The sequence below is a fragment of the Buteo buteo genome, chromosome 9, assembly GCF_964188355.1.
Source record: "Buteo buteo chromosome 9, bButBut1.hap1.1, whole genome shotgun sequence".
NCBI classification, from domain to species: Eukaryota; Metazoa; Chordata; class Aves; order Accipitriformes; family Accipitridae; genus Buteo; species Buteo buteo.
Genome location: NC_134179.1, coordinates 9444550 through 9458035, shown reverse-complemented (window position 1 = coordinate 9458035; position 13486 = coordinate 9444550). Strand labels below are relative to the sequence as shown.

General features: G+C 40.3%; 1 protein-coding gene across 4 annotated transcripts in view; it reads right to left on the bottom strand.

Moving 5' to 3' along the window:
- XRN2 (5'-3' exoribonuclease 2) overlaps nucleotides 1–13486 on the bottom strand; it is a 53480-nt gene that overhangs the window by 15431 nt on the left and 24563 nt on the right. For all 4 annotated transcript variants that reach the window (XM_075035284.1, XM_075035282.1, XM_075035283.1 and 1 more), the window contains 8 exons: nucleotides 13165–13237; nucleotides 8997–9080; nucleotides 8166–8263; nucleotides 7996–8075; nucleotides 6099–6155; nucleotides 3986–4054; nucleotides 3760–3894; nucleotides 2238–2365 (listed from right to left, as the gene is read on the bottom strand). In XM_075035284.1, the coding sequence (XP_074891385.1) occupies nucleotides 2238–2365; nucleotides 3760–3894; nucleotides 3986–4054; nucleotides 6099–6155; nucleotides 7996–8075; nucleotides 8166–8263; nucleotides 8997–9080; nucleotides 13165–13237 (724 nt within the window). The remainder of the gene's footprint in view (nucleotides 1–2237; nucleotides 2366–3759; nucleotides 3895–3985; nucleotides 4055–6098; nucleotides 6156–7995; nucleotides 8076–8165; nucleotides 8264–8996; nucleotides 9081–13164; nucleotides 13238–13486) is intronic.

Here is a 13486-nt window from a genome sequence, read left to right as displayed (position 1 = left end):
CAACTGCCACTGTAGTTGGTTGTAAAGAATTCACACTGCAGTCAGTTTAAATCAGAAGTTAATTAGAGTTTAAGAATAATCTCCTGCGACAGCCTGGTATCCTTAGTAGAAGAGGAGGAGAAATACAACAAAATTAACTGACAAAGAATATATTTGCAGCATGTTGCACTGCAGTCTCCCATGAAAACAGTGTGTGCCAGGAACCAGCTTCTCAACTCTGGGATGAAGAGCTCTGGAGAGCAATGGCAGGCGCACAACCCCTGCTTTGTGAAAAAGCCTTTGTACGACAATTGCTGGCGGCGTGCGAAGCAGTGCGCTGCAACGGTGGCTGGAGGGACCAGCAGGTTGACCTGGCACCTCTTTTTGCTGCATGAACAGGAAAGCACGAGATCAACCTCCGCCTAATGGAAAAAGCAGCATTAAGGAAAGTGGCACAACAAAAGAAAGAAAGAAAGAAAAAAAAAAAGCTCAGCCTTGCCTTCAGATTTGCCAGGCACACCTGCAGAACAGCAACTGGGGATGCCAGAGGCAATTTGAGGGTGATGCAAGGGCAGGAAATGAGGAGAGGAAGGGACACATGAAAGAAAGCCACCAGACAGTTTTTCTGAGGCCAACAGATGGACTGGGATTTCATATCCATCAGTGGATTCAAGCCTCCTCAATTTGAAAGAATGATGGCATTGGGGCATATTTGCATGTGGAGTGCTTCCTATACAACACAAGGTGCTTGGATGCCATGAGGCTGAGAGCTTTCTAAGTACCTAATTGGCAAGATCAGCTCCATGTACATAAGGCAGAGAAAACTGCTTTGAAATAAGTATTTCCCACAAAGCGTCAAGACTCGAGCTTCAGAAGACTTCAACAGCAGTATAGGGACTGATGGGATCACAAATACTTTCTCTCTCCCCCCCCCAAACCACACACACTTTCTCTTTTTGAAGATTAATACAAAAATGTGATGCCTGTCTGGTAATTCTGCTTTCCCATTCCCCACACTCTTCTCTTTAGATTTTATTTCTTGTTTGTTTAAAAAAACCACTCATTTTCCTTTAATCAAAGTTAATAGCTCCAGGCTCTCATATTCAATCTACCTCTCCACTTAAATTGATCTGATTCCTCAAGCAAGAAAGCTTCTGCACCCGCTACTCAACTACACTTCATCTACTTTGGGACTGGACAATAAGCTTAGTTCAGAGTGGCCATCAATATTATTTATTCGCTGTTTCATATGCAGCAAAAATGTAAATCAAGTATAAAAAGGCTGACAGCTTCACTATGCAGTAATCTGGTCTTCTATATGTGACAAAATGTTGGAGTTCAAACTTCGTCTGTGCCAGATGTTTAAACTTCATACACCTGCATAATTCAATATTGCAAGAATTCAGCTGAACAGTGAGAACTTCTTACTTTAAAGCACCTTTTTAGGCAGTTTAGCCAAGTTTCCTCCTGTCTCAATCCCACCATTACAGAAATGCAGCTCCTAATCAGAGGCGGAGAGAGAGAACTCTTAACTAGCACCCTTTTTGGGAGCCCTTCATGCAAGCAATTCCTTCCCAGGATGAAGTAGTCCACTTTAGGTCACACAGGATTTGTCTTAGCACTTCCAGTGACTGACCCACTTGTTCACCAAGCCAACAGCAGTGGCATCCCTGACCTCCTGACCAACTCCTACCACCTCTTTGCCAGAAGTTGCAACACCTACTGCAGGCAGAAGAAGCCAATACAGGACTGTGAATTAGCGATTTTGGTTCAGTCTGGCATCTCAGCACCAACCACAGCTCTTCTGTCAGTCCTACAATCTCTCCTGACCTGCCACTGTGCCTTGTGCATTAATTATTTTCTGTGGCCAGCATCCTCCTCTTGCTGTTCTCTTCAGACGCAGAGCACCAAGCTTCTACTAAGTCTGCTGATGCTGGTGATGTTGAGATTCAGTCACATACTGAATATGTTCCAGATAATAGACACTAGGAACCCTTAGGAGACAAAATGCTAGTTTAACTACTGCATTTGAATACTGAGCACAGTATTCAAAATGGGATCCCACTTACAGGCACATAATTATATTTTAGTACATTTCACTACAGCATTCCAATAAAGGAAGAACAATCGAGAAGAGCAACACAGGGTTAATGAAGATGGATGCCTGAATCCACTTTTTATTTGTAATAGTGTGACAGACCAAAACAAAACAGAAATATTTTTCAAACTCGCAAATGTAGAAAGCAGAATCCACTTACTTGACAACAATTTAGGAATCTGCTGCTGCCCACTCAGAAGTGGCCTGGTGTATGGACTCCCGTAAGTTCCAAGAGGTACTGCATTGGCATACATTCCTGGCATCCCTCTTTCCCTTGGCATCGTATGGCTATTATGTGTAGGAAATGGAAAGGAAAAAGAATAGGATGTTTTTTTGAACGCCATCTTACAGCACAGCTGCTACCCAGCCCATGAAATGCCCCAGCTCTCTTCAGTGGGTCAGTGGAGAACGGCTCAAGCATGATGCAGTGACTTGCTTACAGACCAGGGTCCCAGGCATACCACCACCAAAGCACATGCTTTGTGAGCTGGTCCCAGCAAAAAAAATTCTGAAGTTTCTATAGCAAGCCACAATAAGCAGAAGAACATGTATTCCCTGCAGACTGTGTAAGAGTTCAGTAAAACTTAACTGCTGTCACATTTCCTAAGAAGTAAGAGTTGATAGAGGTGTGGGATCGGCAAATATTGGTGCGTCAGTGTTTGCCAGGCCTTTGCTGTTTTTCCTGTACAGGACTACATTTGCATGAAGACTTTGATGCTTGTGGTGCCTGCCACCCTGGACAGCAATTTAATGAGACACCACATGTGATCAATAACACAGCTATACTTTTTTTTTTTTTTTTTTTTTAATAATTATGACATGGAAGAACAGAAGATGGTTTACAAGGCTAGCACTGGGACGATTATGCTTTCCAACACATGAATGCAGGGAAGGGTGTTGCTTTTTCTTCTTCCAGCTCCTCCAGAGCCATAAGATGAAGAAGAAAGTATTTTCTCTTCCTAAAGGGACACTCATGTTCAGCTGCTCACAGAGTTTACTTTTATTTGCTAATAATACAATCTCCTTTAAAACATTATCTTTTCTGGCTCTGATAAATGCATGGCTCCTTGCACTCCCCAGTAAGGAAAAACATTTCATTTTATCTGTAATTCATAACCCCAGCTCATTCTCTCATCCTGCGCTCAGAAGCATTCTCGTACTCCACTGAGCATCTGGAAAAGTTACTTGGTCTTTGGGAGAACTAATAAAAACTGACTGTGGCAATGCCTTGAAAAGTGACAATCAAACAGAGTGTATGGTGTAACGCACACTTCATACAAGGGTTCTCAAAACTCCTTAATTTTTAAAAGCATAAAAGACATTCCTGTCTTCATAATAGTCTTAATTATCACTTGTGTGCAATATTCTCACTGTACCTTCTGTACTTCAAGCAAGTAACCGCCAAACAAGTTGAAAAAACAATAACAGTGGGAAAGCTAGTTAGAAATATTTAGTAGAACCTCGCCCCAAATCAAGAAGAATGCAAGGCATAACTGTTTCATCAATACTTAGTTTAAGTATCACATGCCAAAGTTTCCAGCAAGGAATACCAGTACCTAATCTCCAACAGTCCATTCCCACCCCCTTTGCTGCTGCTTTTTTTTTTTTTTTTTAATTAAAAAAAGGCAATAACCGAGTAGTCATCTCAGCAAGGCAGCCAGTAACAATGCCACCAGTCTTACCCCAAAGTTCTGAATGCTGACTGGTCCAAATGGACTGGTTTTCTGTCTCTGTTAAAATTAAGCTGTGGTCTCCAAGGCCTGCCATCATTGTTGGTTTTTTCCCAGTCTCCTGGCTTCAGAACTGGAGCAGGTTTCCTTAATATTAAAAATAGTTCCATAAATACTTATCAGACCAAGTACTCAGATTAATGAAAGAAAATGGAATTATTTGACAACTGATACTTACTTTGCACCAGGTAACACTATAGCCTTGAAAACAAAGTCTTCATCAAATTGCGGATCTTTGAAAGAGATACTAGGAGAAAGTATTTGAGGATTAGGTTTACCTGATAATTAAGACAAGCAAGATTAAACAGTAATTGCTGCTTTATTAACAGTGACGTACACAGTAGAAAATATAAGATTCAAGAACCCATAACTTAAACTGCAAGGTGCATTTCTTGCACATGGATATACTGACTAATTGGACTTGGACATCTCAATTATTTGCCATGGGGTAACCTTTTTCCTCCCCTGTATCAATAGCCAGTCCAAAAGAAAGTTTAATGTCTAGAAAACAGTTAGTCCTATGCACGGTAATGAAAGTATCTTCTGCAGACCCTTAAGTACAAATCCTCTAGTCAAAGCACTGATTGTACTTATTAAGTTCAAAGGCTGCCACAGTATAGACAGGAAGGATAGCAGCTTGCTATGCAGTCTAGTCAAAAGCGTACAAAACTTAGAAGTGGGATTTCCTCGGCCAGGGAGTTTTTATCCCGAAAGGCAGCTTTGCAGTTGCATGCAGTTCCCTTGGAGGGATATACACCTACTTTCAGTGACACCTCACACCTGCATTTTGAGCTGTCTAGTATTACACAAACTAAATAGTAATAGAGCAAAATGTGGCTGAAAGCTTAACTTCTGTTGGTACAATGCATTATATAGCAGGTTGGGTTTTCTCTAGGAAAGTTCATCCACAATCCTAGCAATTCCAATCTCCTGGTGTAAGTATCCAGGTCTCAGGTAGGTCCCATGAGGCACATGTTTGAAGTACATGGCATCAACCTGCTTCCTGTTCTCTCACTACCTACCATTTGATATAGAATAATGCTTGGGATGCCAAGAAGGATAAAAGGAAACAGCTAAGCAGAATAATCTCACTCTTCCAGGTGAAATACATCTGTTTTCCAGCACAGAGAATGAATGAGACTTGAAGGAAAGAGAATAATGGTCCCTTGGAAAATTCAGCCAAAGTCACAAGAACTGAAGAGCAAAATCATGACTGCTCATACTATCTCAAAAGACAGGAAGAAAAATCCTTGCAATGGAGAAACAGACAGAAGCGTAAAAACAATTCAAACCTCCTGACAGTGGCAGATGGAAAAGCAAAAACTACCTTTAACTCGTCACTCAAAGTAACTAAATCCCCATTTCAGAACATCCTTTCTGCAATATCCTGACAAGCCACAACTTAACATTTTTTACTGCCTGTAGATAGTTGTTCTAGCTGAACCAAGCTATACCTCCTTGGAAGAAAAAACGATGCAGACAGATCACAAGTGATTTTCAGTGTCTCAAGTATCTTACGTGGCTCAAGAAGTGAAAGGTTATAGGCTCAAGCATTACATACCTATTATACTGTGCCGAATTAAGTGAGAATGACACTAGATCTACAGAAATTTGCTGTCAAGTGCAAGAGTAATTAAAATCTTCTGTGACCACAGAATTTACTCTTGGAAACTCTCCATTGTTTTTTATTCATTATTAAGTCTCTTATTCTCCTAAACATCACATTCAGGCAGTTAGTATTATTACTCCTTTACTTCTTAAAGACGTGAAGCTTATATTCTCAGGCATCCTCTGGGAATTGCTAGGAATAAAAATGGATAAAAATCCAAGAGGCAAAAATTAAGAGCTGGAGAGCTTTCAATCAATACCCAATTCTGTCTCAGAGGTTTAAAAGGCTTGATAAAGACTATCAAGTTCTGTAGGTGTTGCTCCTTGCTTGCCAAAGACCCAGAAGTCCCAACAGAGAGTGAGCAGAAAAGCAATAGCAGGAAAGATGAGGTGTTTCCGAAGGGATGAAACACACTGGGTTTGATGCACTGAGAAATGACTATTTTGGACATCCCTGTGGGACATGCCACTATGCACACTCTGCTTAACCACCCTAACCCAAGCCCGTTGTATGTCACCTTGGATTAAATTCTCACAGAAAACCAGAAACGTTTGAAGTAAAAGCTTCAATTTTATTAAGAGATGGTTCTGTTGCAAACTCAACAACACAAAACACCAGAACAAAATGAGTTTTGATTGCTGTATTTTGTACGCCACTGCATTAAAACCCACAGTTTACTTACCTGACTGCAGAATTTTGTGCAAGATCACGCAGCATTGGAACAGGAGACTCCACTGTCCTAGTAAAGAGAAAAACGTCTGTCAAAATGTTGTAACATATTTCTCATCATTTGCTCCACTTTCTCTGTTGTTACCATTTCCGTTCTTCTGTTAACTAAGCCTGTGACACATAAAAGGGATTTCAAAATTAACTTGCCTTTCCCCTAAATCAAATACTTCTATAACCAATGGAATTACTGAATCCTTATTTCTTAATGTCCTTACTTTTGCAGCTGGTCTGTGTGAATTCTCTAGTGTCTAACAGTGGGTTCACACACTTCCTACTACCCAGCAGCCTGTTTACAAACCTTAGTACTATTCTGCACCTTGGAAATCTCCCTGTACTGCTAGGGTTTGACTATAAGCAGACAACAGGTCCTAAGAGGGCAGGAGAAGACCAGAGAGACAGACACACATGCAGACACCAGGAAGACACAAACCTGCTTCTCTAAGAAGAAGGCGGCTTTGAAGTAAAAAAAAAAAAAAATTTAGCAGCTGTTTTACAGAGCACTTAGAGTCTCTATTCTAACTGAGATTTAATAGCCTGATGTGCAGTTGCATGTTAACCCTTTCCTTCTTTCCTCCAGAAAACCTTACCCCTCCAATTCAAGCAGACAAACAACACACTCAAGAAAATTACTCTTAGCAATCAGACACCAGATTTCTTTGTCCACTCTACTGTGCACAACTGTTACAGACCCATGTTACACATAGAGGTCACAAACTGTACACATGCTGGCTGAATTTGATCCAAATCTTTTTAGCAAAGTAAGACTTACTTTGAAGCAGCAATATAAATGCCTACTCATCTTCACAGAATTCCTAGCAAAATACTTTTCTAGGTAAAAAAATACCCATTTCTCACACCCTATCCAGCAAAGACAATGCCAGAAGAGGTTTTTTTTCCTCCATTGCTATTCCCTCCAAGAACAGCTCTGACTTGCTCATATTCTTCACAAGCCATGACAAGAATAGAGAAATGTATATTAGTGAGTGTGACCTAGGATACATTATCTGTCCAACAAAATCAGAGTGTTTGTGCATTTAATGCAAATGAGTTACTGAACACCTGCTTATGCCTCTAAGCAAAGTTAGATAAACGAATGCATATCCTACAATGCAAAGATTACACTGATAATTTCTCAAACTAAATACGTTATCTAGAAAACAAAAAATATTAGCATTTTTTGTATGCATAGCAGTCCTGAATTTAGTGCTATAGCCTAAATGGAAAACAGCAAAATACATCTAATATATCTCTATCTGGATTTTTCTTTAATGTAATTAAGATTAGCATATAAAAAGCGGAGTTGTTGGGTTGGTTTTCTTTAAATAGCATGCACTATTGGAAATTACATCAGACTGCACTAAATTAACATTCATACAAAAGTAAAGAGGCCAAAACAACATGACTTTACTGAATAAAGCCACTGATCACTACTACTTTTATTATATAGGCCCTGTTTACCTATTAAAGTTTGAACATCACTAAATACATAAAAAATAGTCTTCCATAGATGAAATGACAAACAAAAAAAGATTCATCAGCAATTAAACACACACATTAGAGTGCTTTAAAGATTTCTGATGCTGCCTTAAAAGCCTAGTTCTGAAATAAATAAACATAAAATAGGATCGTAGAATGCAAGTTTTACTTGCTTGGTTTTTTACATACGCTGATGATAATTCACACCATGAAACCTAGTGGAAAGCATGTTTAGCCTCAGAACTAAATGCATTGCCTTGTCAGAGGTTTTAGGTTTCTCATTGTGGGCACAAAGATATTTTTATTTAAATGCAGACATAACTGAAGGAAATGTCCTTTAGCATCAAACAACCCATACTAAAAGACATACTCACTGATCTGGAAGAACAGCATTTTCATTCAGTGTAAGCTTTCCCTGGATTCCATGGCACAGCTCTGGGGGTATATCCACTGGCTATGGGAAAAATAATTTTTCAGCTGAAGCGCTTTATTAGACCTCCATCCTCAACATTTACACAATCCCTTAAGAAAAACTACAACCTACCTCTGTATTTTTGGTCTTGTACTGTTCTACAATAAAGTCACAAAGTGGATGGTGTTTTCCAACAAAGAGAACATCACCACCAAGGCTATTTCTTCTGCCTAGAAAAGATGAAGAGAATGGGGTAAGAGTTCAGAGCAAACAGGGAAGGAAGGAATACAGCAGACCAGCACACTGCACTGTTTACACCTCCACAAAAGGAAAGCTTCACTGTGATTTAGGAGAAAGCTTTGAACATTCCTTGAGAGTGTTGGAAAGACAGCATCTCTGCCCAGAACAGGATGTCTTCGGTCACAAGGGTGGTTGGCAGACAGTAAAATAATGGGAATCTTGTGTTCAATGCAGTTTACCTACGAGAACCAGCTATTACTTTTTGTACAATGGAGAAAATAACATGTACATTTGCCTATATAAGCTGAACATGAAGCTTCACATATCGTAACTAGACACAGCCAGCCTACTGGTCAGAACAGCCAATACACCCATCAAGTTCTACCATCAACTCTAACCTTGGAAACAGAGTTTATTCTTTTGATTACAACATAGTCATCTAACAAATACTTTGACAGTGTATACTGGTAGAAGCTTTTCATACAATTAAGCTACCATCTAATTTTCAGGTTAAGTCTTCTGCAGGTCTACTTGAGTAAAAGAAAAGTAAGTGAAAGCTACAAAACCAAACCCATTGAGGATCATTCTAAGTACCAGCACCATCCATGAAGAAGAGGCTATAGCCTGCCATAATTCAATCCAACCAAACGTCTATTATACCTTGCTTATTTAGGGTGAACACAGTAGTAATAACAAGTTATAACAAAATATCATAATTCTTACTTTCTTCAGGAGTGAGGTCAGGGTAGACTTCTTCCAGGGCAGCTCTAAGGCGTCGCTCATCAACAAATGGCAATAACGCAACACCTAGTAAAACCAAAACATTATTTTTTCCACACTTGTTGGGGATAAAAATAAACAAAAACAAAAAAAAGACACTAGCATGGAAAGCGCCAATAGATTCTCTCTCTATCCAAGAAACAACTGTTGTTTCAGTCACAGAAAAGAAAACCCTACATTTTCAGAAGTTGTGACCCTGCAGGCTGTTTAGAGAAAAATAGTTCAGTGGTAGTGCAGGTTGAAAAGGGAAGGTTATCTCCAAGCACCCCTTCATTCTCCTCCTCCCCCCCAGTCCTGGGTAGGCACTGGGAAGCAGTAACCTCTACCAACACCTGCCTCATTTAGGAACAAGATGAGCTCAGGAACAGTCATTATTTGTCTCATTTGCTACAGATACTCCCCTGACAGAACTCAACGCTACTTTATTCAAATTAATTTATTAAGAGACAACAATGGAAGAAATCACTCCAAATTCAGAGATGAGGCGATACAGATATTATCCATTAGGGACTATTCACACCAGCTATTAATTTTACTCCAAGATAACATGGAGGCTCCTCTCAGGATCAAAATCCCTCACTAAGGAGCACATCTCAGAGCCCACTCAAACACATTGGATGAAACTGGAGAATAGCCTTCCCTGGTGTGCTTCTGTATATGTTTTCTTCTATTACAAAATCAAAAAAAGCACTAAGAAATTTACTATGAAGATTCTTCAAAGATTTACTTCTGTTACCCTTTTATTGGTTGGAATCTAGAGTAATTATTTTAGTTTTTATTTTACTTCCCTTAGCATGAACACTAGAGTTTTTTCTGAACAAGATGACAGCAAAGGTTTTCTACTAAACTGATATTCATAGTTTCATATTTGTGCCCGTACCAGTTCTACCAGTGGGCAGATCTCAGACATATTTATCATCACTCTAAGGTATAACATTCACAGAGACTTTGGACTTCCACAGACTTAGATTCCCAATCTAAAACTTGGTCTGCCTGAAACACTTTTGCTTCAGAAGTTAGATCTTTATGTGGTGTGGTGGGTTGACCCTGGTTGGATGCCAGGTGCCCACCAAAGCCGCTCTATCACTCCCCCTCCTCAGCTGGGGGGGAAGAAAATATAACAAAAGGCTCGTGGGTCAAGATAAGGACAGTTTAATACAGTGATAGCAAAGGTCGCGCGTGCGAAAGCAAAGGAAAAAAAACAAATGATGTTATTCTCTACTTCCCATCAGCAGGCGATGTCTAGCCGCTTCTCGGGAAGCAGGGCTTCAGTACGCGTAGTGGTTGCTCCGGAAGACAAAATGCCCCCCCCTCTGTCTCCCTTTACTTAGCTTTTATATCTGAGCTGACGTCATATGGTATGGAATATCTGTTTGGTTAGTTTAGGTCAGCTGTCCTGATTGTGTCCCCTCCCAAGATCTTGCCCTGCCCCAGCCTGCCATTGAGGGGAGGGCAAAAATGTTGGGGAGACAGCCTTGATGCTGTGCCAGCACTGCTCAGCAGTAGCCAAAACACTGGTATGCTATCAACACCTTTCTAGCTACTGATGCAGGGCACAGTGCTATGAGGGCTGCTGTGGGGAGTATTAACTCCATCTCAGCCAGACCCAATACATGTGGCTTTATTAAAACAAATACTATTGACCTGGAGCTGAAGGAAAGGGGAAAACCTAAAAGTGTAATTTCACCAGAAGCTCATACCCTCTCCTAACAAAACCAGTTTGGAACAAACCATAAATGAAGTGTTAAATATGTTAGAAGTTTAACTGAATCAGAATTTTATTTAGCGTCCTGTAAAATAACAAGGAGCAGAGCTGTACAGCCTGCTGTTGCCAACCTCGCCAAACAAGAAATCCGCACTGTCCCTGCTTATGAAGTATGAGGATAATCTTCACACAGACTGACTACTGCTTTATCAAAGACAGCACCAGATCTCAGCCAAGTTCAAATTTCAGCTGGAATATAACTACTTGTGAAGGGAAACAGTGATAGGCCTACCCTAGAAAACAAACAATTTATTTTCACCTTCACAACACGCTGGTGGAATGACAACAAAATAGGAGGTGTTCATAACCCAGGATATCACAAAAAGGATCAATGCTGAGCTTTCAGAAGCACAATAACATCTCTAAGAGGAAGAACCTCAAACATTTCATTAAGAGGACAAGGTATGCTAGATGCTTTTTAACAAAGATAGTCTGTACTTCCAGCCTGCAAAATATTTCTTGTTTCACAACTGCCTCTTAAACATGAGAATTCTAGATGTTAATTCAGAACAAAGAGTTTACAATGCAATTAAGCATTAAATGAATCAAAAGTAATGTTACAGCCTGCAGAAAGCATGTGGGAGCTACTTAAAACATTACTGCTTTAGACTGTAGATTTGATAACTGGACAAACGGACTAAGGAAAGTTGCCAGAATTACAACAGGGGTAAGAAAGGGCTTCACGTTATAGAGGGAAAACCTGCTATGCAACACATCTCACAATACCTAGGAATATTCTCTTTGATTTTAGAACACTGTCCCGAGTAAGATACTCATAGGTCTAACTGTGGCTATTTCAAAACATACGTGAGCTGCCTCGGAGGAAGATCACAGAACTGTTGATGTCAGGAGGAACCCCTGGACTTCAGGGTATTAGTGGATGAAAAACCGAATGTGAACCAGCAATGTGTGCCTGCAGCCCAGAAAGCCAATGGCATTCTGGGCTGCATCCAAAGAAGCGTGACTAGCAGGTCAAAGGAGGTGATTCTCCCCCTCTACTCTGCTCTGGTGAGACCCCACCTGCAGTACTGCATCCAGCTTTGGGATCCCCAACAAAAGAAGGACATGGACCTGTTGGAGCAAGTCCAGAGGAGGGCCACGAAGTTGATCAGAGGGCTGGAGCACCTCCCCTGTGAGGGAAGACAGGCTGAGAGATTTGGGGTTGTTCAGCCTGGAGAAGAGAAGGCTCTGGGGAGACCTTCTAGCAGCCTTCCAGTGCTTAAGGGGGGCCTACAGGAAAAATGGGGAGGGACTCTTTATCAGGGAATGTAGTGATAGGACAAGGGGTAATGGTTTTTTAACTGAAAGAGGGTAGATTTAGATTAGATATTAGGAAAAAAATTCTTTACTGTGAGGGTGGTGAGACACTGGGGCAGGTTGCCCAGAGAAGTTGTGGATGCCCCTATCCTTGGAAATGTTCAAGGTCAGGCTGGATGGGGCTTGGAACAACCTGGTCTAGTGGAAGGTGTTCCTGCCCATGGCAGGGGGGTTGGAGCTAGATGATCTTTAAGGTCCCTTCCAACCCAAACCATTCTGTGGTCACCTAGTCCACCCCCTCTGCTCCAGCATGGTCATGGGCTGCTCAGGTTGCCCCGAGCAGGGTGCCCAGGACCATGTCCAGCTGGGTTTGGAGTTAATCTCCAAGGATGGAGACTCCACAACCTCTCTGGGCAACATGTTCCAGTGTCTGACCACCTTCAGAGTAAAAATGTGCTTTCTTATGCTCAGATGGAATTTCGTGTGTTTCATTTTGTGCCCAAATATTTATTTATACCTATAACTGAGATGTTACATTATTAGCTGTATAGTGTAACCAGCCACAAAATTTGACGGACCTTTAAAATTAATATTCTCGAAAGAAAGAAGAAGCTGCATTAAATACTGTAGCTGTTTCTTCATTCTTTCTAGGCATCCAAATATTTCTATATTCCCCAAAGCATTTTTCGCAAGGTACTAATGAGCCACTGATTGAACAGAACGAGATCCATTAATTAAATGCAAACGAGACAAAAGACAATTACACATTAAGGCTGATAAAAATAGAAAAATTATTAATCTAGTTCAGGACAAATTAACAAATCTAGAATGACTGCTGAAATTAATAATAATCATTGCCAATCCTAAATCAGTTACTGAGCCATAATTTGTTCTTCATACTAATTTCTTTTCAAAAATATACCTGCTACAAAATACTTCTCCCACACACAAAGTAACACAAGTTACATGTGTGACTTGGTGTGTCATTATCTCACTAAGATAATTTTCCATTTTTTTCATATTTTTACATAGATTCTTAAGACTAAGGTCAGTATGCTACAGCTCAAAAAGAGAAAGTTGAAATTTCACCTTGCCAAGCGTATTTCTTCCCATTTAAATCAATAGCAAAATCTTCAGGGTAGAAGTCAATTATGCTTGATTCCTGTATTTGAGGGAAAAAAAAAAATCATTAAAGCCAATTAATTGATTCAGAATGCCATGTAGTACTGTACTTTGCAGAGGGCGAGCAAACACAAAGCTAAGGAGGATGCAAAGAACTTTGACTAATAGAAACATCTTTTATTAAATGCTATTTAAACATGAAGTGTGGTAGGGCTCTTCCATTGCTTAGAGTATCAAAACAAGAAATTAAGCAGGACAGAATAATTCCAGATAATTGAGTTAAGGTATC